The sequence below is a fragment of the Triplophysa rosa genome, linkage group LG19 (assembly GCF_024868665.1).
Source record: "Triplophysa rosa linkage group LG19, Trosa_1v2, whole genome shotgun sequence".
Classification (NCBI taxonomy): Eukaryota; Metazoa; Chordata; class Actinopteri; order Cypriniformes; family Nemacheilidae; genus Triplophysa; species Triplophysa rosa.
The window spans coordinates 1747218-1774975 of record NC_079908.1 but is presented as its reverse complement, the minus strand read 5'-3'; the positions used below and the strand labels follow the sequence as shown (position 1 = coordinate 1774975).

The 27758-nt window shown below is 44.4% G+C and overlaps 1 protein-coding gene across 2 annotated transcripts in view; it reads right to left on the bottom strand.

The window, feature by feature from the left end:
• Window positions 1-6737, bottom strand: part of galnt10 (UDP-N-acetyl-alpha-D-galactosamine:polypeptide N-acetylgalactosaminyltransferase 10 (GalNAc-T10)) — a 47755-nt gene extending 41018 nt beyond the window's left edge. Inside the window, exon 1 of one of the 2 annotated variants that reach the window (XM_057361058.1) lies at window positions 6479-6737. In XM_057361058.1, the coding sequence (XP_057217041.1) occupies window positions 6479-6625 (147 nt within the window). In that variant the 5' untranslated portion in view covers window positions 6626-6737. Of the gene's footprint in view, window positions 1-4192; window positions 4325-6478 lie in introns of those variants that run through there. The other variant, XM_057361059.1, reaches the window with a different exon arrangement.
• Window positions 6738-27758: the final 21021 nt, after the last annotated feature.

Here is a 27758-nt window from a genome sequence, read left to right as displayed (position 1 = left end):
CTAAATGCACAAATTATTGTGAATTTAATTGAATTTTATCATGTTGAACCCAGTTAAACTTGTATAAAGGATCTTTAGTGGTGGGACTACATGAATTATTTTTGTTAATGAGCAGTGGATTTAGAGTTCCAAGCATGCTTTGCATTTGCATTTGAAGAGATGCTGTTTATAGTGTTCACATTATTTTGTCAAAATAATGTTTTTCCTTGACTGTGATTGAAAATGTGTACATTTTTTTTATAAAGGACACAAGGACAAACCCCCCCCCAATCCCCCCAATAATAGTCTTTAATGTTACTAATTAAATGTTACATGATTAAAAACAAGCAACTGTTTGCCAAAAACAGATATTTTTCACTTAGCAACACAAAAACAAATTACCAAATTCTGACTGCCAATTTTGGAAATATCAGTTCAAATGTTTATTAGTTTAACAGTCACCTAAACAATATTTAATAAAATAAAATGAAATAAAATATTTTCAACCAGCAATATTCATTAAACAATAATTGAACACAAAAAGTAAAGAATAGCCTACTGTGGCCTCAAGAGACTTCCAAACACTGCCACTAGATGGCGTATCTACGTCTTTTATACAGTGTTTGTCCGCATTAATCCGCAGGTTTTGCAAACGCTGCATGTTTTAGTTCATTTAAATGTACGCTTTCAGTAGAGACTTCAACACGTTTATATTAGACAGTGACTAGATCGGCCATTTGTATAGTTTCAAGCCATCAAATCGCGGAATGGCCTATTTTAGTCTCTGTATATAGATAATGCTTTAATGTTAAATCATATCATGTAGACGTCTCAACATCCAGACTCGGGATTTTCTGTATACCTTACAAAACGCTGTTCAGTTCCCCATTTAATTAAAAATGACACCACACACAGTTTTGAGTACCAAAACAGCTGTGTTTGGCTTCTATTAGTCTGTCTGGACTCTCTGGAAACACAAAGATAACTCCCAAAATGATGTTCTTCTGAATGAAGCGGTCACTCTGCATTTATAACAAGTGTGTGCATGACGTAGAGAGCGTAGAAAGGATCCTGTTGGCCAGCTGTATGATTACCACGCGCACATCCCCAAACCCCCACCAAAAGTGAGTGAGAGTGATTTTTCCCTTTGTGGGATGGCACCACAAGACGTTGTTCGATTGCAGAGCGCAGGGATCGGGCGGGTACATAAATCTGAATTAGCGAGTGAAGATATGGGGGTGCCGAACGAGTGGTGGTTTTGTAGGCAAAGAGCAGAGATTTGAATTGGATGCGAGCGACTATTGCGAGCCAGTGCAACCTAACAAGAGAGAGGAGTGACGTGCGCTCTCTTCGGCTCATTGAAGACCACTCTTGCCGCTGCATTCTGGATCATCTGAAGAGGTCTGGTTGTACAAGCTGAAAGACCAGCCAGTAGAGCATTGCAATAGTCCAGTCTGGACAGGACAAGAGCCTGGACAAGAACTTGCGTAGCATGCTCAGACAGGAAAGGTCTAATTCTCCTAATATTGTAGAGGATGAATCTACAGGACAGGGTGGTGCTGGCAACATGAACAGCAAAGTTCAGCTGATCATCAATTACCACTCCCAGGTTTCTGGTCGTTCTGGAAGGAGTAATGGTTGATGAACCTAGTTGGAAGGAAAGGTCGTGCTGAGTTTTCCGGTCGGCCGGGATCATGAGTAGGTTTTTGCAAGGTTCAGCTGCAGGTGATGGTCCTTCATCCAGAGTGAGATGTCATTCAGACATACCGACATGCGCTCAGAAACCGTCGGATCATTAGGCTGAAATGACAGCTGATGTGTGTCATCCGCATAGCAGTGATAGGGTTGTTCTTTCATCACAACGTCCAACTTGCAGGCGGTTGAGTAAACCATGCCTACTTCTTAATATTCCGCGGAATACACGGAATAGACAAATCTCTTACGGCATATACCTTCATACCGCCCAGCCCTAATGCTCACGACACAATATATTGCGATACGGTATATAGAGGGCTGTGAATGTGAAGGAATTTCCTGTGCGTTGATTTTTTTAACACAATATCCTCACACAATTGGCATGATGGAGTGCTGGGCTCGAAATTGTGACCATTTTAGTCACATATGCTCCCTAAATTTAACCTGTGCGACCTCAAAATATATTTTGGATCATTTGTGTGAGGATGCGCTCCCACCCGCAAGGCGTGTCCTCGCACCATAAAGGTCCAACTGAGGAGGGAGGGTGGGGGTTCAGGAGGTGGACCAGGGGCAGGCAAGGGGCAGGCAATGGGGAGAGGAAGCAGTCCATGAGGCCAGGGTGGTGAGGACAGTGGGAGGAGCCGGGGGGCCTGGAGCAGGGGAAGCCAGATGGCGACCCAGAGGCCAGCCAGGGTGACAGCCTACAGGGGTGTCGACGGAGGGAGGAGCCATGGTGGAGTTGGGATGGCCGGTGACACCAGGGGGCCGAGTGACGGAGATGATGCCGATGGAAGAGGAGCCCAGGGTGGAGCCGCACAGACAGAGAGACAGGGTGACACCAAGGGTCCGGAGGGCCAAGGCAAAGCAGACGGCTCAGGCGACTGAGGCAGAGGCGGGGACCCGGAAGACCACGGCGGAGCCAGAGCGACCGAAGATGGAGGTGTAGCCGGATGGAAGGAGGAGCCTGACAGATCCATGGGGACGGAGTGACGATGCGTAGCTTGAGGATTGGAGTCCCGAGGCGGCGGATTGTTGACGACTGATGGAGCCGGAGGGACAAGGGAGCCTGGTGGAGCTAGTACGATGACTGATAGTATGATGAGTCTAGAGCCCTGGTTATTTTTTGTCAAACTAGTTTTTTCTGCTCTAATGCGGTTACATTTTTTATATGACGAAGAAATCATCATAGAAATATGCAGAAGCATTAGTTAAAAGATATACAAGTTATAAGACACTAACGAGAGATTTAAGTTAAAATGTCACAGAGTTGTTTTATTATTATTATTATTTATAACAGGCTTTATTATGGAATAAGCAGAAAGAATTTGTTAAAATAAGAAAAGACAGGCTTTATTTAGTTTGTTGCGAGTATGCACTTCACAATAAAGTTTAGTCATGAGAAGGCTAAAGAGGTTATTTTGTTTTTTGAAGGGGTGTTTTTTGTGCCTCTCGCTCTTCCAAAATGGCGCCGAGTATGGCTGCTGTGTCGCGAGCTCCGAACCAACTTTGTTGTTTTTTTGTTTGTTTTGTCGACTTTTCTTATGCTATTTATATTGGATACTGTTTGCCTTATTGTCTACGACAGACAAACACTTTTGAATATTGGTTCAGAAGTGGCACATTGAAAACCAGACTTTAACACTTCAACGCTGACCCACTGTTAACAAACACCCAAGCGGAGCCCTTTGTCTGGACAGCCCGGCCGCGGAAACGCAGACGGAAAAGATGAAGGAGAGCCGGCGTTCTTATCAGACTCAGACGCCGAGTAAACCGACCCCCGCTACCCAGTATTTTACTGGCAAACGTTCAGTCTCTGGATAACAAACTTTGCAAACTGAGTGCGCGGATCTCTTTTCACCGAGAGACGAGGGACTGTTGCATTATCTGCCTTACTGAAACCTGGCTAACTGCGGGAATTCCAGATACGGCCATCGAACTCGCGGGGTTCTCCATGCATCGAGCGGACCGATCGAAAGACCTCTCGGGGAAAAGTAGAGGAGGTGGTGTATGTTTTATGATCAGCAAATCATGGTGCGATCAAAGGAACGTACATGCTATCAAGTCTTTCTGCTCCCCTGATCTGGAATTTCTCATGCTTTTGTGTCGACCATTCTGGCTACCGAGGGAATTCACAGCGGTCATTATCACAGCTGTGTATATCCCAGCACAAGCCGACACAGAACAGGCTCTCAAAGAACTGTATGGGAGTATAAGCAACCAGGAAATCGTGCACCCAGAAACCGCGTTCATTGTTACTGGAGACTTTCCAACCTCAAATCTGTAGCACCGAAATACCACCAGGGGAACGAGGGCTGGACCATTGCTACTCTCCCTTCCGTGATGGCTACAAATCCCTCCCCCACCCACCATTTGGCAAATCAGACCACTCTTTCATCCTTCTGCCGGCTTACAGGCAGAAACTGAAGCAGGAAGCACCCGCCCTTAAGATCATCCAGTGCTGGTCTGACCAATCAGACTTCAACAAGATCCGGACAAGCTAAACACCTTTTATACTCACCATCTCTGTAGCGGATGTAACCCGATCCTTTCCGACGAGTGAATATCCGCAAAGCCGCGGGCCCAGACGGCATCCCGGGTCGCGTCATCAGAGCGTGCGCATACCAACTAGCCGGAGTCTTCACGGATATTTTCAACCTTTTCCTTTCTCTGTCCATCGTATCCACATGCTTCAAAACATCCACTATTGTTCCTGTACCAAAGCAACCCAAAATTACTTGCTTAAATGACTGGCCTCATGTTGCTCTGACACCCATCATCAGCAAATGCTTTGAGAGGCTAATTAAAGATTCCATCTGCTCTGTTCTGCCTCCCTCACTGGACCCACTACAGTTTGCATACCGCTCCACTGATGATGCCATTGCACATACACTACACATTGCTCTCTCCCACCTGGAAAAAAAGAACACATATGTGAGAATGCTGTTTATAGACTACAGCTCTGCATTCAACACCATTGTGCCCTCCAAGCTAGATGTGAAGCTCCGGGCGCTGGGCTTAAACAGCTTGCTGTGCAGCTGGATCCTGGACTCTAGCAGATGCCAGGTAGTCAGAATTGGCAACAATACCTCCTCATCACTGACCCTAAACACTGGAGTGCCACAAGGATGTGTTCTCAGCCCACTCCTGTACACCCTGTTCACACACGACTGCGTGGCAACACGCAGCTCCGACGCCAACATAAAGTTTGCTGACGACACGACGGTGGTAGGTCTGATCACTGACGCTGACGAAACAGCTTACAGAGAAGAGGTGCACACTCTGTCAGGTTGGTGTGAAGAACACAACCTCTCTCTCAACGTCAGTAAGACCAAGGAGCTGGTGGTGGACTTTAGGAGGAAAGACAGAGAACACAGTCCTATCACCATCAATTGAGCACCAGTGGAGAGAGTCAAAAGTTTCAAGTTCCTTGGTGTCAATATCACAGAGGAGCTCACATGGACCACTCACACTGAAGCCGTATTGAAGAAGGCTCACCAACATCTCTTCTTCCTGAGACAGCTGAGGAAGTTTGGCCTGAATCACCACATCCTCACTCGGTTCTACACTGGCACAATAGAGAGTATCCTAACTGGCTGTATCACTGCCTGGTACGGTAACAGCACCGCTCTCAACCGGAAAGCCCTGCAGAGAGTGGTACGAACTGCCAGGCACACCGTCGGAGGTGAGCTTCCCTCCCTCCAGCAAATTTACACCAGACGGTGTGTGAAAAAAGAGAGGACGATTACTAGAGACACTATATCTCTATGTGTACACTAGGACACAAACCGATTGCATACACAGGGCACGATATAGATGCTTGTAACATCAGACTGCCACGAGTTTCACAAATTGCTGCATTAGCCTCATCTACCCCTGATATGGCTATAACTCAACTAGCCAATGTTGGTATTCTACCACCCCCTGTGCATCTTTAAAATAGATTTGAGGCACTAACGAGTGTGTGTGAAAAATTCCCAAATGTGGTCAGGCAAAAATCAAAGTGGACACTGCAGCTGGCAGACCCTCTGTGTCAAACAGGCCAAGGTGCTCCGCTCAGAAAGCAGCCGAGCCAAACACTCTGCAGTTATTTTGGGGGTCCTGGGCTGAAAAGTTTGGGAACCCCTGGTTCAGCCGTGCATTTACAACCTCAGGACTGTGCTGGTTCACATCAACTGCACTTTTATTTCTATTTTCCTTTGATTTGATTCTTTTTATATATACATACATTTTAAATCAATTTTAATTAAGTTTTATTGTCTTTTAAATGTTTAAGCTGTATTTGTCATTTTAAATCATCTGCTTTTTAAAGATGTCTTATTAATGTATTTCATCTTTCCTTTGTCAATCATTTTATGTAAAGCACTTTGAATTACCTTGTGTATTAAATGTACTATATAAATAAACTTGCATTGCCTCGCCTCGCCTCAATATTTACTTTTCAATCTACAAAAAGCAATTAGAACATCTTATAGACTTAATTTGGACATGTTTGAGGTGTGTAAACAAGAGTAAACTGACAAAACTATAATAAACTTTACTCTCAGTCAATTCTGTGAGCTTCAAAAGAACAACATTATTACAGATCTTCCAATAACTCATGACCACGTTTATAACACCCAGTCTAACATATGCAACAAAACAAATACGCCTCAGCCCCATAACACTGTCATTTACCAACTGCTTAAGTTACTAATGAACAAGTTATTTTGCATTTGTAATGACTGTTATATTTGACAGGATCCGTACATTTTGAGTGTTCTAGTACCGATCAGAGGAGAACGGTGCTATATAAATGTTTTGTTACCTGTATGTATGAGAATCCAGGTCCCTCCGCCGAGTTGTCAAACATTCGGTCCAGATAGATAGACCATAAACCAACATTGGGTAAAAACAGAAAGGCCACAACGATTATCAGAACGATCTGCAACAATCTTTTTTGTTTTCTTCGCATTTCTCTCTCTTTTTCTCCCGGTTAGTGCTGTTTAAACTTGTAATTACCCAACTCAAACTTAACCGAGTCCCTGTACAGTAACTTTATTCACTTTGCGTTTTACTGTAAGAACTTCCGCTATTATGGAATGAACCAATTCGCTCTCTTAGACGGGGGTAACCATCTCTAAGCCAGACTCTTTAAACGGCAGATTGTATTTAATAATGACATATAACCTATTACAAGAGCGATTTGAAATATATATTGAAATATATTTACATTAAAAATTCCTAAGTAATCACTTATATTTCAACAAACTGGGAAAAAAAACCTAGCAACGTGATAATGGAACTGAACACTTAGGTTCAAAGCTTACATTTCATACAATTCCAAATTTTCATTTAATCAGCATTTCTAGATGTAGCCTATTGTTGCCATTGTAGTCCGGTGTCTGTTGAATTTCAACAAAATCAAACCTCAGAAGTTACATAAAGTTATCCAACAGAAATGTGAAAGACTGACAGCACAACAAGAAACATGAAAACTGTGATAAAATAGAGGTTATCACATAAAAAACTTTTAAGCTTTTTTAAATACATGCACAAATATTACTGTTGTATTGCTTAAAAGTATTTGAGGTCTAAAAAACAGAGCATTTCTATTATTTTGACCTGTTTGTCTAGTTTTCATTTTCTGCAAATAGAAACAATATTTTCACAGAATTAAACAAAAATTATAACTTTACCTAAACACATACCAACATATATACAGTATATATATATATATATATATATATATCCTATGTACAGGGCCATGCACAGGCATTTTGAGGGGCAGTGGCCGAAACAAAAAAGGGGACACTAAGGGTTGGGGCTGGAGGAGACAGCATACGCTCTTAAAAATGTCTTTCTTGTTATCATGCTGTAGCACTCAGTAAATATGTAAATCTATATTTTATGTTGTAAGTACAACTCTTTTAAAACATTTAGAGTTGCCAATATTGCGTTAAATAATGGTGATTTATTGACATTTCAAACAATTTTTAACGTTATATGCGATGCAATGCAATATTATCGATGCATTTACATTGACAAATCGAAGTTATTTATGATATACAAGGCCGCCGTGCCTCAATTCATTCTGGTTGCAGGTGTGCACATTTGTTTATGTTGCTTAGCTTTATTTGAGAGGAGTGATTTTGACTGTGGTCAGTCTTAAACATGTTGTGCATATTTGCTGTTATTCTGCACTAATAGTATGTGAAGTACTTATAATTACAAGTTTTTAACAATATTTGTAAATGTAAAAGTTTTTTCAGTACATATAAATAGTACATATAAAATAAACTTGTAATCATTGTATAATTTTGGTTAAAATCTTTTTTTAGCTTTTTAAAAAGTGCATGATCATATGAATGTAAAGTTTAATGAAATATGTATTAACTAATGATCTGTTAAGCATTATATACTGTTTCTTAGTCATTTATAATGACGTTTTTAATCATTGTAAACCATGTCAAAATCATTTCAAGTTTTTAAAAAAGTGCATGATCATATGAATTGAACGTTTTATGACATTTGGAAACATTTTAATTTACATGAAATAATAATCTGTCAATCATTAGATGATGAGAGTAAAACTACATTAGTAAACATTAATGAGCACATTCCCAGCAAGAAATAGCCGTCATTTCAACGTCTCGGTTATATCGTGTTTCTAGCTATGTGAACATAATTAACTAATGATTTGTTAAGCATTATATAATGTTTGGTTATAATTTATTAATGAAAATGGTTATCAAGTGTTACCAAGTTTTTTAATACATGTGTTACGGCCCAACGTGTTTGTGTGTTTGTCCATTAGATGGCGATGCTCCGCGATTTTGTTCTCAGTCAGAACGGTCCCCTTCAGGAACAGGTGCGGAGTGTTACCTGTGATTGCCACTGGCTTAAGAAGCGGGAGGTTCAGAAAGATTGAGTTCTTAGATTGTGGTGCCGCTCGTCACTCAGCTCCAGCCCAATTTTCTTTCTTTATATTTTTCATTAAAATTTTTGTATTATTATTTTGTGTTATTATTTATTAAATGTCTATTTGTTAAAACTTAATCCCATGTGTGGCATCCCTTTTAAATGTTACCTCACCTAGAGCCAGGTGGTTGTAACATGACGTGTGTGGTAAACAGGAGATCTGGGATACAAATGTTACATCCACCTGGCTCTAGGTGAGGTAACTGTACTGTTAAATTTACTTTTAACAACTCTCTTTAATCTTCACACTTCCGCATAAGCCTCCTGCTAGGCAGCACTAATCGCTCACCCCACGATCAGGCATGCCCAATCATTACCGAACGTAATTTGTGAACAACATATATTCCTTACAGTGAACACATTCCCCCCCCCTTTTTAGTTGACAATTATGAAGAGAAAAAGTAACAGCATAATAACACACTTAACCATGTATAACCCAGAACACACCATAACTCTGTTTGCTAAACATGGAAGGCGGTGATAAAGTCATTCAAGTAACAAGGCCGAGATCTGTCCCGCACTGGCCGTGGGGAGAAAGAGTCCTGACTTGGAACCAAGGGGCCTGAAAACCCCGGGGTCACACCAAGTAAGGGTGAGGCAGGAGAAACAGGGGCTTGGGGCAAAGAGTCTACATCATGACTATCAGCCCGGGCTGTTGCAAGTTCCTGGTCAGGTGAAGAGAGGGTTTGTGGCAGGACCTCTCTGCTTTGAGGACAGACTGGAGTCGGTGCAGCTACTTTCTTAAGGCGGCTAGCGTGCCATCGGGTACCATCTCCCAGGAGATATGACGCCCTGCCTATCCGACCAGTAACCACCAGTGGAGTGGACCAGAACGAAGCCAGTTTGGTGCTCCTGTGGGGTCTGCGGACTCTTACCCAGGCAATGTTCAGCTCCTTGGCACGTCTAAGCTTGTCAAATCGTAGTTTCATCTGCTGCTGTTGGTGAGTGACATGTGCTTTAACCCCCTGGGGAAGTTTCTGAGGCGTAACCGGGCAAAGTCTGTCCAGCGGCAAACTGAGTTCTCTGCCCAGCATAAGAGAAGCAGGAGATACTCCAGTGGTGCTGTGCTGTGAGGCCCGATAGTGCAGCAAAGTAAGGCGAATGGCTTGGTTGAAAGTGTATCCTTGGGCCAGGTGTACTCTAAGGCCATTTTTCAGAGACTGGTGGAAGCATTCCACACCACCATTAGCTTGGGGATGATAGAAGGTGGTGCGAATGTGTTGGATACCTCTGCTACTCAGGTAAGACACAAAGTCAGCAGACACAAACTGAGGGCCATTATCCATCGTGACAGTTTGTGGGAGGCCCCAGTGGGAGAACAGAGAGTCCAGAAAGTCCACAACAACCTCTGAGGTGACTGAGCCAGTGGTCGTTAGTTCTGGCCACTTGGAGTGCAAGTCATATGCTACCACTAGGTAACGCTGGGTATGGAGAACACCATGAATCTCCCCGCAGATATCCCAGTTGCAGATGTTGCCAAGGACGGTTGGGCCAGGCCAGGGGTTGAAGAGGAGGGGAGCATGGTTTGCCTGTCTTTCCACTCACAAGGCAGGCCGGACAGTCTTTAACCAAAAGTTCAATTTCTGTGGCGATGCCCGGCCACCAAACCCTGTCTCGGCAATGCTGTTTGAGCTTCACTATGCCCAGGTGCCCCTCGTGCGCCATTTTTAGCACACGCGCACGAAGAGGACCTGGGACCACAGTACACAGCCCACGTGCCACACATGTGTCATTCCAACAAGATAGCTCATCTTTGACACGAGCAAACGCAGACAAGTCTCCAGAAACTTGTGAGGGCCAACCATCCCTGATGTAAGTGCGGAGCTGAGAGAGGATAGGGTCCTGCTCTGAGGCAATTTTGAGCTCATGTAGTGAAACCACGCTCTGCAGAGGTGTGTATAGAAGCTGGATGATGTCTGTTTCTGGGAGAACACTGTCTTCTGTTGTTTCCAGAACTGGGACAGAGCGAGACAGAAGGTCAGCCACCACGTTTTCACGACCTGGTGTGAACTGGAGGGTGCAATTGTACTGACAGAGCCGATCGTACCAGCGGTGTAGTCTCAGTGGTCTATGACCTGTACCTGAAGTTGCCAGTAGTGCCACTAAGGCATGATGCTCCGTCCTCAGTTTAAAGGGGCGGCCATACAAGTACAGGTGCCATCTTTCGCATGCCCACATGCACGCCAGGGCTTCCCGCTCACCCACGGAATATCGTTGCTCTGTTAAGTTGAGGGCCCGGGACGCGAAGGCTATGGGCCTCTCTACCTCATTTTGCACCTGTGAAAGCACGGCGCCAATGGCTGTGGCAGAGGCGTCACTGGTGACCACGGTGGTGCTGAAATGTGACAATACCGGGGGTGAAGTGAGTTGGGCCTTGAGGGTGCGCACAACCTCTGTACAGTCCTGTGTCCACATCCAGGGCTCGCCTTTACAGAGTAGTTGGCGTAGAGGGGCAGTGGTGGTCGAATACTGTGGAAAGAACTTTAAATAGTAGCCTGTCATTCCTAGGAAGGAAGCCACCTGAGCAGGTGAGATCGGTTCCGGGATGCGCTGGATGGCCTCCACGTTAGACTGGAGTGGAGAAACGCCCCATTGTGATAACTTAAACCCCACAAATTCAATAACTGGCACAGCAAACAGACATTTTTCGGCATTTAGGGTGAGCTTGTGCTTATCCAGTGCGTCAAAAACCTTGTTGAGGTGCTCGTCATGAGTGTGCAGTGTCGGCCCATGCACAACAATGTCATCGAGGTAAATGACGACACCTGGTATCCCGGCCAGTACTGAGGTCATGACCTTTTGGAAACAGGAAGGGGCAGAGCTAAGGCCAAACGGCATCCTGGTATAACGGAAAACTCCCTCGTGTGTCACAAAAGTTGTTAGGTTCCTGCTGTCCACATGGAGGGGAACCTGCAGATAACCTTCTCTCAGGTCCAGCTTAGAAAACACTGTGGAGCCATAGAATTGGGCTGTGAGTTCTTCCGTCATTGGTAGGGGGTATTTATTGGGAATTACTGCTTTGTTGACTTGCTGTAAGTCCACACAGATGCGTAAGGCCCCCGATTTTTTCTTAGCCACCACAAGGTTTGAAACCCAGGGCGATGCATCCACAGGCTCAATGATGCCAGTGCCCAGCAGGTGCTGTAGTTCTGCTGACACCCCATCCCGCAGCGCCAGAGGGATGCGGCGCAGTGACTGAATGACGGAGTGATGGCCTTGTCAATGAGGGGCTGATGCATAAATGAAGTGAGGCAGCCCAATCCGTTGAACAATGTTGGGCGCTGTTGCTGCCATGTCGTGGTCACAGCCAGGACAGCAGCCCCCTCTTTGTCCACGAGGGCAAACCCCAGCGCAGTGAACAAGTCCAGCCCCATTAAGTTTGCTCCTTTGTGGGCCACATCAAAGGCAAATGAAGGCAGCGTCCTCTTCCCATAGCGAACAGTGAATGTAAGTGACCCTAGTAGTGTAATTGCAGAATCACCATATCCACATAAGGCTGTGGTGGGCATGGCCAGGGGAAACTCGCTAAAGAGCTAATTGTAGGTGCTCGCATTGAGCAGGGAAACGCTGGCCCCTGTATCCAGCAGCAGTGGGACATGCACATTATTCAACATGACATTACATGATTTAAATGGCACCAAACATGAAGTAACATTGTGGATAACCGCCGGTGAGGACTGTACGGTGGGCGTCTGAGGTGGGGCAGAACGGCATACGCTAGCAAAATGTTTCCATTTTCCGCAATTACGACATGTCTGGCCTTGGGCTGGGCATGTTTGGGCTCTGGTGGAGTGAGAACGGGATCCACAATTAGCACAGGGTAGTGTTTGACGTGGTCGTCTACGCTGTTGCTGAGTGGGTTGCATCACTGAATCAGGATCCTCCACAGATGCCTCTGTGCCCCCATCGGATGACCGCTCAACCGGTGTTTCCCTAAATGTCAATTGGCTCTGTGTACATTTAGTGTGGCTTGTGAGAGTAGCTGCACATTCAGCCGTGCTTTCCACTTGAAATGCTATAGTTAGTGCCTTAGATAGTGTCAGATCGTCTGGCTGTAAAAGCAGGATTTCTCTTATTTTGTTGTCATTAGTGTGTTCAATCAGCTGATCACGGATCATCTCGTCGTGCACCTCTCCGAATTTACAAGAGTTCGCTAGCCCTCTCAAATCAGCCACATACTGATGTACCGACTCACCGGGAAGTTGATGACGTCGGCGAAATACGAACCGCCGCAGAAAAACACTCTGCGGAGCCGTGAGATGTTCATTCAGGAAAGTGACACACTGGTCGTAAGAAGCTTCGGTAGTGTCGCTTAACGTGCCTAGCACTCGCTGGCCCTCCGCACCCAGGCAATGTTGTAGAAGTGCTTTTTTCCGTGCCGCACTCACCTCCGTAAGGCCGGCCGCGACTAAATACGTTTCAAAGGAGCGAAGCCAACGGGTTCATGGTATCGGGGGATCACCCGGGAGAGCAAGGAAAGGTGGCGGTGGGGGCAGTGAAAAATCCACCATCCTCGTCGCCAAATTGTACTGTTAAATAAAGACGGCCAGAAAGGTATGCTTTTAACATCTCTCCTTAATCTTCACACTTCCGCATAAGCCTCCCGCTAGGCAGCACTAATCGCTCACCCCACGATCAGGCATGCCCAATCATTACCGAACGTAATTTGTGAACAACATATATTCCTTACAGTGAACACAACAGTAACATTTCAAAGGGGAGGCCACACATGGGATTGGGCACCACGTTCAGACTGTCGCTTCAAATCCAATTTTTTGCATATCCGTTTGAAATCTAATATAAAGGATTGATTGTCCACACTGTGTATAGCAACTGTTCAGATACAATTTGAGTGTCCAGTGGTAAACTCTCATTTTTTTTGCTATATCTGATTTGGTTTCTATTGCAATGACAGGGAGCGTTAAACTTCATGCGTCGCTGTGCAGACCGATCGGTGTATGACATCGCAATGCCGCGAGAGCGATTCGATATGAGGTGTACAATGTGCAATTTCTGCCACTCACTAAGCAAACTGACAGGAGAACAAACTTGTATACGCTCGCCTGCCGTCTGGCTGAAATCCCATTGAATTCAGGCGTCAGATGTAAGATATGAGACGTCATACGTCACGTGTCGGAGCTGCGCTCGAAATGCGCAGGTACGTATATGGCGGGTACTCCGTACCAAAACCTAACGTCCGATCGACCGACCGTCTAATCGAACGTCTGACCGAACGTCTTGAGCTTTGAGCATCTAACAGTGCAGGTGACGTCAACGTCTCCAAATTAGCATTTTTTTAAACCAGTGTCTATTAACACATCCAACCAATAGGCTGCCCAGTGGCGTATGGTGTAAGGTCTGTATAGTCTAGCACAGGAGATCGGAGTTCTAATCCACCTCTCGTTGAAGACACTCTTTAATCTTATTCTATTACCTTGAAGGCTTTTGTTTTCAATAAAATTGATTTAACACTTAAAATTCATTTTTATTCATACAGTTTAAGTTTAGGGGTTGGTGTAGGCCTTTAATATACATTTACATTTGGCAGACGCTTTTATCCAAAGCGACTAACATTGCATTATCCAATACATTTATACATAGATATGTACAATCCCCTGGGATCGAACCCACAACCTTGCGTTGTTAACGCAATGCTCTGACCACTGTGCTACTGTGCACTGTTCTTTGTTTATTCAATTATTATTTTGTTTTTATTTTTTCAATACTTATATACGATACAATACAATACTTTACTTCTTCAATACTACATATTGCTATTTATTGCTATTTACAGGCCGCTGCCTGTTTTTAAACAGGTGAAGAACCACGCAGTTGTTTAAATATCATACAGTACATTGACATTACAAGCATTAAATACAGATATTTTATGTCTTATTTTCACAATACAATTTTCCTCCTGCTCTTAGCTAAACAAGCTTTAAGAGACAGGTGTTGTATGCTATTCCAAGCTGATGTATTAGTGATGACCTTAAAACCTATCACCCATTTACTTTCATTACTGTATTCCATGACAGCATGTTCTACAGTATTTTTATTTTTTAATTGCAATGTGGAACTTTCAAAGAGCAAACATACTGTACATACAATACTGTTACATATAATATTATAATATATAGTTTTATAATGTTATATATAATTATATAATAATATCACAATTATATATTATATTCATAATTTATATTTTTTATTTAATTGTTAACGTAGCTGTCACTGTAAAGGAATTTCCCTTGCGGTGTTTTTAGGTGGTTCAATAGTGCGGTTTGGTTTTATTACAACTTTTCTTCTATTATTAGTGCTAAATACATCTAAATAAGCTCTGTTGATGGGTTATTATTATGTAGCATTTGTTGTTTATTAAATGTTTAATTAAATACTTTTTATTTATTGGTAAATGCAGAACAACGACCAACAATACGAACAAAAGGTAGCCTTCTTTTCTCCTTTAATGAGACAAGGATTAGCCTACATTCAGCCAGTTTATGCTACATATAAGATAAATATAAATATCAAAAGAACTAAAAGCAAATTGTTTATGCATCTGTAGTGCAAATTAAAATGGAACGCAGCGGAGTATGTGACAGAGCGGTACAAGTTTGGGACACAAGCCCAAGCTTTAAACAATTAGAAAATCTGACTACGCCACCCCAGGAATTACACCCAGGGAAAATACTTCAAACCATGTAAGACACACAAGTTCAGTCCCTTACAAAGGGGTAGGCATGAGACGTGGGTAAAATATAAATATACAAATCTTTGATACAAAAATCCTTAAAATATGCTAAACAGTCGATTAATAGAGGACACCAATAGCAGCGCCGCTCACAAGACAACAATAAAACAAACACAATAGAAACAAACAAATTTGAATAAATGAAAAATAAAATAAACGAAAAACAAAAGAAAAAGGTAAATACCCGCAGGGCTGAGGCTCCCAAGAGAAGGAACTATGATAGAGTTGGATTTTTACAAGAGGAACACTCCACAGACACTCTCATCAATGTGCACTCGAATCACACTACCAAACATTCAGAAGAGGTTATCACCCCATGTATACCATCCTTTACAGGTGCAGGCTAACAGTCATTTCACCTGCTTGCACAATGGGATGCAAGGATCCATGCCTATAGCATGCATACCAACATTACATGCCACTTCAAGTAAATAAATGCAATACGAATAAGCTCATTATACACATACCTGAATGATGAGCAGTCATATAACCTACTAATACAGCACAGAGGGCCATCAGAGCAACAGGAAAAGACGCGCTACAAATCAAAGAAAACATTAATAATACACTCACACTACGAAACAGCTCAGAATAGCTGCATGCTAACAACTGGCACGCTTACCTGCCACCGCCAACAACAGGGGGGTCAGATGTGACGCATACCAGGCTACAACCAATTAGCCCTTAAATAAGACGCCACACTTGCTGATAGGTTAACATAGCTGTCACTCACCAAATTCCATTACACGTGCATGATTTAGCTTAATACGAATATTTTTTTAGTTTAGAATAATTGTCGAACTTGCTTAACTCTTGTTTTCTGGCAACAATATGGCAATATTCCAGGATCATCTCTGTGTGAAAGGCATTACTGATGTATAGCTTTCCTGTGGCTCAGTGGTTAACGCATGGCGCTAGCAACGCCAACGTCATGGGTTCGATCCCAGGGATTGCACATACTCAGATACAAATATATAGTATAATGAAATGTAAGTCGCTTTGGATAAAAGCGTCTGCCAAATGCATAAATGTAAATGTAATATACGACTCGCATTGACAGGTGATCTGCCTGTTTCCATGACAGTCATAAGCTACATTCAGACTGTCACTTCAAATCCGATGTTTGGGCATATCCGATCATATTTAGCAAGTATGTGTAAAATAATGGGTCTGACACAGGGCTTCAGTACCGAGCCAATGCTCACTGATTTCTTGTTAATTTGCAACATGCATGCCAAGCAAAACAGGCAACGTCATAACATAGACTACGGACGTCAGGGCGTCACTTAAAGGAACAGGTACACAATCGCAATACATAACATCTCCCACCCTAAGCATGAAACACAAACATATTCCTATTCACTTTATATTCAGTATGTACTGCTATTATTACTATCAAACAATTATTCACAGTAATGACTTGTTGAACATCAATATACTGTACATAACTAGGGAGGAGAGGTTACTAGCACATCACTTCCACAAGGCGTCTCTACCACGCCTTTCCCTGACTACAAACAGAGCTTGACAGGAGGCTTCACAATTCTGCCTCTTCGGGTGGTGTAGTGTCCTGTGGGCAATGTCTCTTCAGTAGTCTCGAGGTCAGTAGGTGTCACTTGGGTCGAATTAGAATTATCCACAGATTTTGGCTCCTCATTAGACAATGACTCTGACATCTCTGTCCATTGATCCTCACTAAGCAGGTGACGGGGGCCATTGGCAGTTGCTGTGCTCTTACGAAGATGCTGTATATTGCGGCGGTACTCTTTTCTTCCACAGTCTACAACATAGAACCTTGGGACACAGTGTGTTCTCACTACAACTCCAGGAGTCCACTTTTTACTGCCAGGGTGTGGTTGCATTCTTACCTCGTCTCCCGGCTTCAGTGCAGGGCGAGGGCCACTTGCTCTCTTGCTATCATAGTATACCTTCTGAATTCTTTTACCTTCATCCAATTGACGTTTCACTCTGAGAGGGTCATACGACGTTGGAGTAAGCAACAGACGAACAGCAGGTAAGTTGTTACGGGGCCGTCTACCCATCAGAAGCTGAGCTGGTGAAAGATTCACTCTCTCAACTGGCGTTGTTCTGTGGTCAAGCAGCGCAAGATGTTTGTCCAGCGCTTTACACCAAAGTTTCTTAACAGTCTGGACTACTCGCTCGGCCTCACTGTTGGAATGTGGTGTGTGAGGGGATTACGTCTTGTGTGTAATTCCATAGCTTTGGCAAAAATCCTTAAATTAATTTGCTGCATATTGCGGTCCATTATTTGTACGAAGGATGGCAGGAATTCCATGTCTGCTAAATTGAGCTTTGAGCTTTTCTATAACAGCACGGCAATGTGAGTTTTTCAGCTTGTCCACTTGTCTTCAGCTTGTCCAATGTATTTTGAGTAGTAATCCACTAGCAGAACATAGTGGTCTCCTTCAAACTCAAAATGGTCAAAAGCTACCTCTTCAAATGGAAGGTCTGGTGTTTCTGTTGGTTTGAGTGGTTATCTATCTTGTCGGTTTTGGAATTCTGCACATTTACCGCAGTTTTTCACCATTTGCTCAATTTCAGAATCACCTCGCGAGCTCTCTGCTTGCTCTTCACTATTCCTAAATGGGACTGATGTATGAGCTTAAGCACGTGTACTCGCATGGAGGGGGGTACCACTATACGCAGGCCTTTATAAACAACACCATCTGACATGGAGAGCTGACTTCGTGAGTCCCAATATGGTTGCACTACATTAGGCACATCACGCCTATGGTCTGGCCAGCCTTGTGTGATTGTCTGCTGAAGGAAGCTGAGTTCCTCTTTTGTGCAGTCCTGGAGTTCAGAGTATCTCTGCTCGCTAACTGAGACAAAGTCAAGCGCAGAGACGCGTACTCTAGGCCTTCTACCTCTGGCTCCTTTCCAGGTAACTGTGCTCTGGACAGTGTATCGGGCAGTTCCATATCCTTTCCCTCTTCTGTACTTAACAGTCAGATCATACCATTGCAGGCGGAAGCGCATTCTCTGTATGTGCATCGGAATGGAAAGCAGAGGCTTTCTGTATATATCCTCCAGTGGTCTGTGGTCATTTTACACTGTGACGTGGTTTCCGAATATGTAGTTGTGAAATTTGACACAAGCATGGACTATTGAGAGCATCTCTTTCTCAATTTGCGCATAGCGAATTTCTGTATTCGTTAGTGACCTGGATGAAAAAGCGATTGGATGACTGTCCTACAGTAAGACCGCACCAAGGCCATTGCTGCTGGCATCACAGAAAATATCCACTGACTTTACTGGATCAAAGAAATGTAGCACAGGAGACTTCGTGCATAAGTCTTTAAGCTTGTCAAAGGCTTGTTGTTGTGCTGGTTGCCACGCAAACATTGTCTTAGTGGTGCGTCCACTTCACTGAGGTTAGGCAGGAATTTCGACAAATATGTGACGAAACCTAATAAACGACGAACACCATCCTTGTCTGTTGGTGTTGGCATCAACTTGACAGCCTCTATTTTCGATGGGTCTGCCTTCAGGCTGTCTGATGTTATCAGATGTCCTACATAGGGCACTGATGATTGTCTGATGTGGCATTTGTCAAAGTTTAACCTCAGATTGTAGCTTGTGACTCTCTGAATTACTTTGCGTGGTATTTCATCATGTTCCTTCACTGAGGGAGCTGCGATGAGAATATCATCCATGACGCTGGAATATTTCCGGTGCACATTTTAGGCCAAAGGGAAGCGTGAGCCACCTATATCTTCCAATGAGCGTATTACATTTTGTCAGAAGTGATGACGGTTCATCCAACTCTATTCGCAGAAAGCCAGATTTTGCATCCAAGAAGCGCCAGGCATTGCTGAGACCACTTCTTCAATGGTATGCATTGGGTAATGTTCCCTCAGTGCAGATCCTTATTTCCCATTTCGTATTGCTGCTACCATTGAGCTCACCCACTCAGTTGGTTGGTTTACTTTAGTGATGTGTCCATCTTTTTCCATCTCATGCAGTTTTTCAATTATCTTTGTTCTTAACGCTGCAGGTTGTCTGCAGACTGGATGGACCACACCTTTTGCATCTGGATCTATTTTTATTGTGTACTTGCCTGGCAAGGTACTAGTAGTGTGAGACAGCTCTGGGTATTCATCTAGTCCAACCGGCACGTTTTGATTTACTGCCTTTTGGCTGAGATGTGTCTTGTTATTCTCTTTCTTTGTAGACTGCAATGCATCAAGCCGCATAATTAAGCCTAAAGCTTCTGCTGTTGCACCACTAAGCACATTTTCCTGTGAAATATCCACAATCTTGTATTCAGATGGTATTTCGGCGGATTTATGCTTCGTCAGTAGGTCTACCGTAGCCACTGGTTTTAGCTTGTGGTTTGAGTATGACTTTAACACTCGATTAGAACGTTTGAGCTCGCCATTATGCATAAGTGACTGGTAATTACTCAAAGTTAAAGTGTTGCATTTTGCACCGGTGTCAATTCTGAATGGTACCTTCTGAGACAAAATTTCAATGTCCACTGTCCACTTATCTTCATCGTGTTCATCTGTTTGTGTCAGATTTATTATCAGTATCTCTTCATCCTCTGAATCTGATTGCAGCTGCACACTGACTGCATTTACCGATCTTTTGTGACATACTGCCACCCAGTGGTTTGGTTTGTGACAGTAGGAACACACAGGGCCTTTAGAGTCGCTGGACATTTTCCTTGGTTCCATTTGTGTTGAGGGTCTTTACCACAACTTGAACAGCTTTTTTGTTGCACCGTTTGCTTTTATTTCTGCACAAATCTTGTTGGATTTTCTCTGTAGGTTTTCTTATTTGCGATTTGGTATTTTGCTTTTACTTTTATAGCTTGCACTTGAGATTCTTCCTCTCTGACTATTTTCATCTGCTTCTTTGACAGTTCAAATTGCTAAACTATTTCTATGGCTTTTTGGTAACGTTAGATCTTCACCTTTGTCTAACAGTCTCTCTTGTACACGCTTTTCTCATACACCCGCGATTATTGCATCAATTAACATACCATCTGGATCAGAAGATCATGAGCAGAAGTCTCTAATCTTTCACAAAGTGATCAAAACTTTAGGCGAGTGCTTGTTTTCTTTGCTTGTAGTGGTGTCTGGCTATTCTTTTGTTTTTCCTTGGCCTCGTGTAGTTTGCGAATTAATCCAGAACTTTAGATGGGTCATCTTTCTCACCTTCGCCCCATTGTAGCGTCTTGTATATCTCTCTGCCTGCACGCTGTTTCGCTGATTGCTCCGATATCGGGCCGTAAAAGACGAATGTGACGTGGCTCCGAAATCTTTCAAACTCCTGATAAAGATCTGGAGCATCCCAGTCGATTCTTGGGTGATCGAACTGGGACGCCATAATTAAATATCTGTTCCTCACAGATTTCTGGCAGCATGTAAAATAATGCGTCTGAGACAGGGCTTCAGTACCGAGCCATGCTCACTGATTATTGTTACTCTGCAACATGCACGCCAAGCAAAACAGGCAATGTCATAACGTAGATTACGGACGTCAGGGCGTCACTTAAAGGACCAGGTACACAATAGCAATACATTACAGTATGAACAGTATGGTAAATAAACGTTTTCAGGCAATCGTCCAACATGTATAGTTTTAAACGATTCATTGATATCGATATGAATTCATTTCAACATCTAAAAAGATATGTACAGTATGTGTAATTTATACTCAAAGACAATAAAATGTATACTTATTGACCAGGTTGACGTTCTGTCTGGATCAACCTTAGCTAACCACGTGTGTGCTTACTCGATATCTCTTACTCATTTTCATAATTATTTTATTTTTCATTTTATTTTTTTGTCTGTCTCTAGCCTATGTGATGGCCTTTTCTGGTAACATATTCTTCTGACCCTGTTTACTTACATTAATACATAACGTCACTACAGTAGGCTTATATGTAAACCATTTCAATTTAGCTGCACACCTACTTAAGTTATTTATTATTTTAAGTCGTTATTCATAGTACAACTTCCTACAAAATGGAGAGCCCCATATTCAGAACTAACAATTAATCACAGGTGAGAACATCACAGTCAACCTAATAATTAGCCAGCAAACAATTTTCTTAAATGTGTATTAAGAAAACAAAAGATCAGTAATTGAGCACCAACAATCACAAACATGTTCAAACTCGAATTGAAAACTTCATTCCCATATGGAATAAAATAAATTATCATATTATGTAATGTACACATAAAATACATTTTTGTTAAAATAGCTTAATGATCCTGATTAAAATTTATGTGCACCTAATGTGAGTTTTATCATGTTTGTGATTGTTAGTGCTCGATTAATCTTGTTTTCTTAATAGCAATTGTTGGCTGGCTAATTAGGCCTAATATGTTGTGATGTTATTGATCTCATCTGTAATAATACTTGGAAGTAATAAAAATGTGTTCAAGAATGCATTTTACATAATACTGCACTTTAAACCAATAGCTTGTCTAATAAATACATAAATGACTTACAGACACATATGTGGCAATGTTTTAATGACATTGTAACAAGAGTTCAAGGGAAATAGGAAGGAAGAGGCTGGAATCAGGGTAGAGCTGACGACTACAAAGTTTATTCCGTAATACTATACACAAGCGCTGTACGCGCATATATCAAAAACTCCCACTTCCGTGGATGAAACAGTCTTTACTGGACCGAGCCTCTTGCTTCAGTTCGCAGCTCGCTCGTCCAGAGTTCCGCATATCCAGCCGTCAGCTCCGGTCTCTCTCCTCGACTGTCTCTGCCTTGCTGGTTTTTAAGTTCTGTGTTCATTATTTGTGCGAGCGCCACTCACTCACCGCTCGTCTCCTCACTCTCTCTCCTGCTGCAGACTTCGCTGAACCACGCCCCCCTTGCCACATACCCCCACCGCCGGACTCAGGCCGGGGAGCCATCCGGCCTGCAGTCTCCCCCCCCCTTTGCCGGCAGAGGAAGTCGGCCACAGCCATCTGTGCACCTGGCCTGTGGACCACCTTGAATTTAAAAGGCTGTAAAGCAAGATACCAACGGGTGATCCGGGCATTGGTGTCTTTCATGCGGTGGAGCCATTGGAGGGGAGCGTAGTCCGAACAGAGGGTGAATTCCCGCCCCAGCAGGTAGTATCTGAGGGTGAGGACAGCCCACCGGATGGCCAAACACTCCTTCTCTATGGTGCTGTACCTAGCTTCCTTGCGGCTCAGGTACAGCACCGGCCGTTCCTCACCCTCCACCAGCTGGGACAGTACTGCACCCAGCCCTCTGTCCGACACGTCGGTCTGCAGGATAAAAGGGAGAGAAAAGTTAGGAGAATGTAAGAGCAGCCCGCCACACAGGGCAGCCTTCAATTTGGTAAAGGCCTGCTGGAACCGCTCCATCCACTGGACCGTATCTGGTACTTCCTTTTTAGTGAGATCAGTCAGCGGGTTGGTGAGTTCCGAATATTTAGGTACAAACCGTCTATAATATCCCGCCAACCCCAGGAACTGTCTCACCTCCTTTTTGGTCTTAGGCCTCGGGCAGGCCGCAATTGCTGCGGTCTTATCAATTTGGGGACGCACCTGCCCATGACCTAAGTGGAAGCCCAGATACTTGACCTCCACCCGCCCAATCGCACACTTCTTCGGATTAGCCGTGAGCCCAGCCTCCCTCAGCTACCTCAGGACCGCTCTCAGATGCTCCATATGCCGCTGCCAATCGTTACTATGGATGATGATATCGTCTAGGTAAGCAGCGGCATACGTCGCATGGGGTCGGAGGACAAGGTCCATGAGGCGCTGGAAGGTGGCCGGGGCTCCAAACAATCCGAACGGAAGAGTTACGAATTGGTGTAATCCGAATGGCGTGGTAAAGGCTGTCTTTTCCTTGGATACTGGTGTTAGGGGTATCTGCCAGTACCCTTTTGTTAAGTCCAGCGTCGAATAAAAATGAGCAGAGCCCAGCCGGTCCAACAATTCGTCGACCCGGGGCATTGGGTAAGCGTCGAATTTCGACACTGTATTAACTTTGCGGTAGTCCACGCAGAACCTAACCGAGCCGTCCGTTTTGGGAACCAAAACTATCGGGCTCGCCCAGTCACTGTTGGACTCTTCTATTACCCCCAAATCTAACATGGCCTCTAATTCTGCCTGAACCACCTTTTTTTTGTGTTCAGGTAAACGGTAGGCTCTACTACGCACCACTACCCCCGGTTCGGTTTCGACATGGTGCTGTAAGAGATTTGTTCGGCCCGGAAGGGGAGAAAACACGTCAGCAAACTCCGCTTGTAGGCGGGCCAGGTCAGTGAGCTGCGAGGGTGAGAGGTGGTCTCCCCCCGGGGCCCTCCCCCCGGGGCCAGAGCAATGGAATGCGGTTTAATATTTGCTTCTGGCCCGAGATCCTCCTCTGCGGATACCACCGTCGCCAGCATCACTGCCTCCTCCTCGCTCCATTTTTTAAGGAGGTTGAGGTGGTATATTTGACGTGCGCCTCCCCTATCCGTCGAGTATGATATAGGCAGTGTTAATTTCGTTAACGAAAACTATGACGAAAAGTATTCGTTAACGACATGTTTTCACTGACGAAAACGAGACGATAACTAAATAAAAATGAATGCATTATAACGAAAACTGTAATAAAAATATACTGACATTTTCGTCAACTAATAAAAACGAGACGAAAATATTCTTGTCCCACCTGGCGGACATCAGTTTGCGCGCATGTGCTGCTTATCTCATATAAACGGAGAGAGAAGTCTCTGGGAGAAGGGGAAGCACACACATGTATTCTGTGTCTCCACGCGGGTTACAAAGCGTCTTATTTTCTTCACGATCGCCGGTAAAACGCCGCAAACTTGAAGCGCGACTGCAGGCGAGTCACCCCGAAACACATTACGAAGGCAAGCTCAAAGGTTTTATATGCCAATGTTAACTTAACACGAGCTGCTGCATAACGTGAAATGCAACATAGAGTCAGCCAAAAGAAACCAGCGCTGTCCTCTACTGATTATAGAAGTGATGAAGTGAGTCAAACTGTACATTCCAACCAAATATGTAACATGTTTGCATGACTAAAGAAATGTAATACAATTTATATAATATGTCTTTTTGAAAGCTATTCTCATTCATTGCTGTCTCAAGCAAAGACAGTGCGCTCTTTCTTCAAATAGGCATGCCATGAGCCAATAGCCTTTGAGTGTGAGCCCTGTCAGAGCGTTTCATTGGTTGAATGAACTGAATGAATACGCCCTACTTAACGAGTCAATTGAGTCAAATGGAATTGAACGAACTGGAACATGTCGTTCATGGTCTAATACTCTGCGTTCCAACAATGCATATCTAGTTACTGGAATTTTCTGAAAAATAAAGGTAATGACCTGGTTTAATTTCATTCTAAGGTGAAGTAAATTATGTCAAAACAGTTGAATCTTTGTATGGAACATTTAATTACACCAAGTAAATGATTTAAACCATTTAGATTTTAGTAGACTAAATATAATGTATATTTATTCGACTAAAATGTTTTTCATATTTCGTCGACTAAAACTAGACTAAAACTAAAATGATGGGGTTGACTAAAATGTGACTAAAACTAAATTGCATTTTCGTCAAAAGACTATGACTAAAACTAAATCAAAATTTGCTGTCAAAATTAACACTGCCTCATAGTCGAGGTCCCCGACTTGCCGTGTGACCTCAAAGGGTCCTTGCCACTTCGCAAGTAATTTGGAGCTAGATGTCGGGAGCAATACAAGCACTTTCTCTCCCGGCGTGAATTTTCTAGGTTAGAACCCCGATTATACAGACGGCTTTGTTTGTCCTGGGCCTGTAGCAAATTCTCCAGACAGCCGCCCCAGTGTTGGAGTTTTGCTCTCAGGTCCAGGACATATTGAATTTCATTCTTACTCGAAGAAGGCCCGTCCTCCCGTTCTCCTTCAGGACGTCCAGACCCCACGGGGCTGAGCCCATAGAGGAGCTCAAAGGGGGAAAACCCCGTGGAGGCTTGGGGGACCTCTCGTAATAAGAGGGGCTCTAACCATTTATCCCAATTCTTGGCGTCCTCGTGAACGAACTTACGAATCATGGTTTTCAACTCAACTCAACTTTATTTATATAGCGCTTTTACAATTTTCATTGTTACAAAGCAGCTGCACATGAGACACATTGACTACAAGCAAAACAATCAAAGTTGTACCTGCAAAAACAAGAAAAGGTTGAAACACAGAAGACAGACACACCCACACACAAAACACTCCACACACACAACACGCACCAACACACACAGACACAAGAGACACACACACACACACACGGATGCGCACGCACACACACACAACACACACACACACACACACACACACACACACACACACACACACACACACACACACACACACACACACACACACACACACGTACGTACACAGACAAGTACGCACACACACACACGCTCAGTGAGAGCACACATTTAGGATAAAGGAGAGAGAAGCACAGGTCAAATATAACAGATAATAAATTCCTATATGCAATATTAATTAAGTAAAACTTTAAGATTCTAAAGCAGCCCCCCCGGTCAGGCAGATAGTGCAAAAACAGTATGCAAACGGTGGCGAGGAACCCAAAACTCTAATCGAGAAAAAAAACCTCAGGAGAACCCAGGCCCAACCAGGGGATTCCAGTTCCCCTCTGGCAAAAGCTGCTGCCTCTGCACAAGCTCCAGAGAACTTGCACAACAAGGCTAAATAAAATAAATAAACTTAATAATAAAATAAATTATAGTTTAAGATTATCATTAATAATCTAATAGCATTTGAAGTTTTGTGGTGAAGACATGTCAAGAGACCGCGTCCTTCTTTATCCAGCTCTATCATCTCAGCTCTTGTCAGGTCCCCACTTCCCATTCTCCGCTCTACCATCAGGTCAGGCCATGAACTGCATCCTGCTCGCTGTGGTAACCTTGGAACAATGAGACAAGACTGGCTGAGAGTAGAGTACTGTTCTGTACTCTTTGATGCAACAAGTACATCAGTTGTCAGTTTCAACGTGCGATTAAATCGTTCCACCAGTCCGTCGGTCTGTGGGTGGAAGACGCAGGTGCGAATCGATTTAATGCCCAGTAATTCATACAGTTCGCGTAGCGTACGTGACATGAACGCCGTGCCTTGATCGGTGAGGATCTCGCGGGGGATCCCCACCCGGGAGATGATCCGAAACAGGGCATCCGCAACACTTTTCGCGGAAAAGCTGCAGAGCGGCACTGCTTTGGGATATCGCGTTGCATAGTCCACCAGGACCAATGCAAAGCGATATCCCCGTGCAGATCGCTCTAATGGCCCGATGAGGTCCATACCAATTCTCTCGAAGGGGACCTGCATTAACGGAAGAGGGCGCAAAGGCGCTTTTGGGGTGGCCGGTGGGTTTACCAACTGACATTCGCGGCAAGACGCGCACCACCTGCGCACGTTGTCGTGAATGCCCGGCCAAAAGAATCGGGCCATGAGGCGACTCAGTGTATTGCCCTGCCCTAAGTGACCTGCCATTGGGTTACTATGAGCCGCCTGGAAAAGCATTTCCCGAAGGCTTTTCGGAATCAACAACTGGGTTATATCTTCCTTTGTCTGAGTGTCTTGGGTCACTCGATATAACCAATTCTTTCTTATAGCAAAATACGGGTAGGAGAGGGCACGTGTGGGCTGAACCGGCTGTCCGTCGATGGATGCAACCTGCTCAAACGCCCGTTTCAGCGTCGCATCCTGGGCCTGCTCGAGGGGGAAGTCATCGCGATCTGAGAGTACCAACCTCTCAATCTCGCGCGCCTCCCCGGAGTTCGGCTCCGACGAACCCGGCTCCACACTACCCACATGCACACAGCCTCCCCTACCGTGCTCATGGCTAGTCGGGGACCCGGATCATGGTCCCCACGTCCATCACCGGGCATCGGTCTATGTAATGGTCCGGGTCCCTCGCCAACAAGCCGGCCCAGGCTTTCTCGCCACCCCTATGGCAGGGAGTGGGCCCGCTAACTGGCGTGGGGAGGGCGAGGCAGGCGGGTTGTAGGGCGGGGTGTAGAGATGGCTGGTCGTCTCCAGCCTGGCGGACCTGCCGGCCAAGGTCCCCCCTCCAGGCTCCGCGTCCCCGGGGTCCTCCCCTCGGCGGGACCGGTGGGCGGGACCGTGGTGCTGGTATCGGTCGGGCTGCGGGCGTGGGGAGAAAGACCGCTGGTAAGATTTCCCCGACTCCAGGGCACGCAACCAGGTGGTCATCCACCAGCTGGATGGCCGAGTCCAGCGACGTCGGACGGTGGCACTGGACCCAGGCCGCTGTTCTCCGGGGCAGACATGACGTGAACTGCTCCAGTACCACCTTGTCCATGATGCTCGCGACGTCGCTTCCCCCAGCCATCAGCC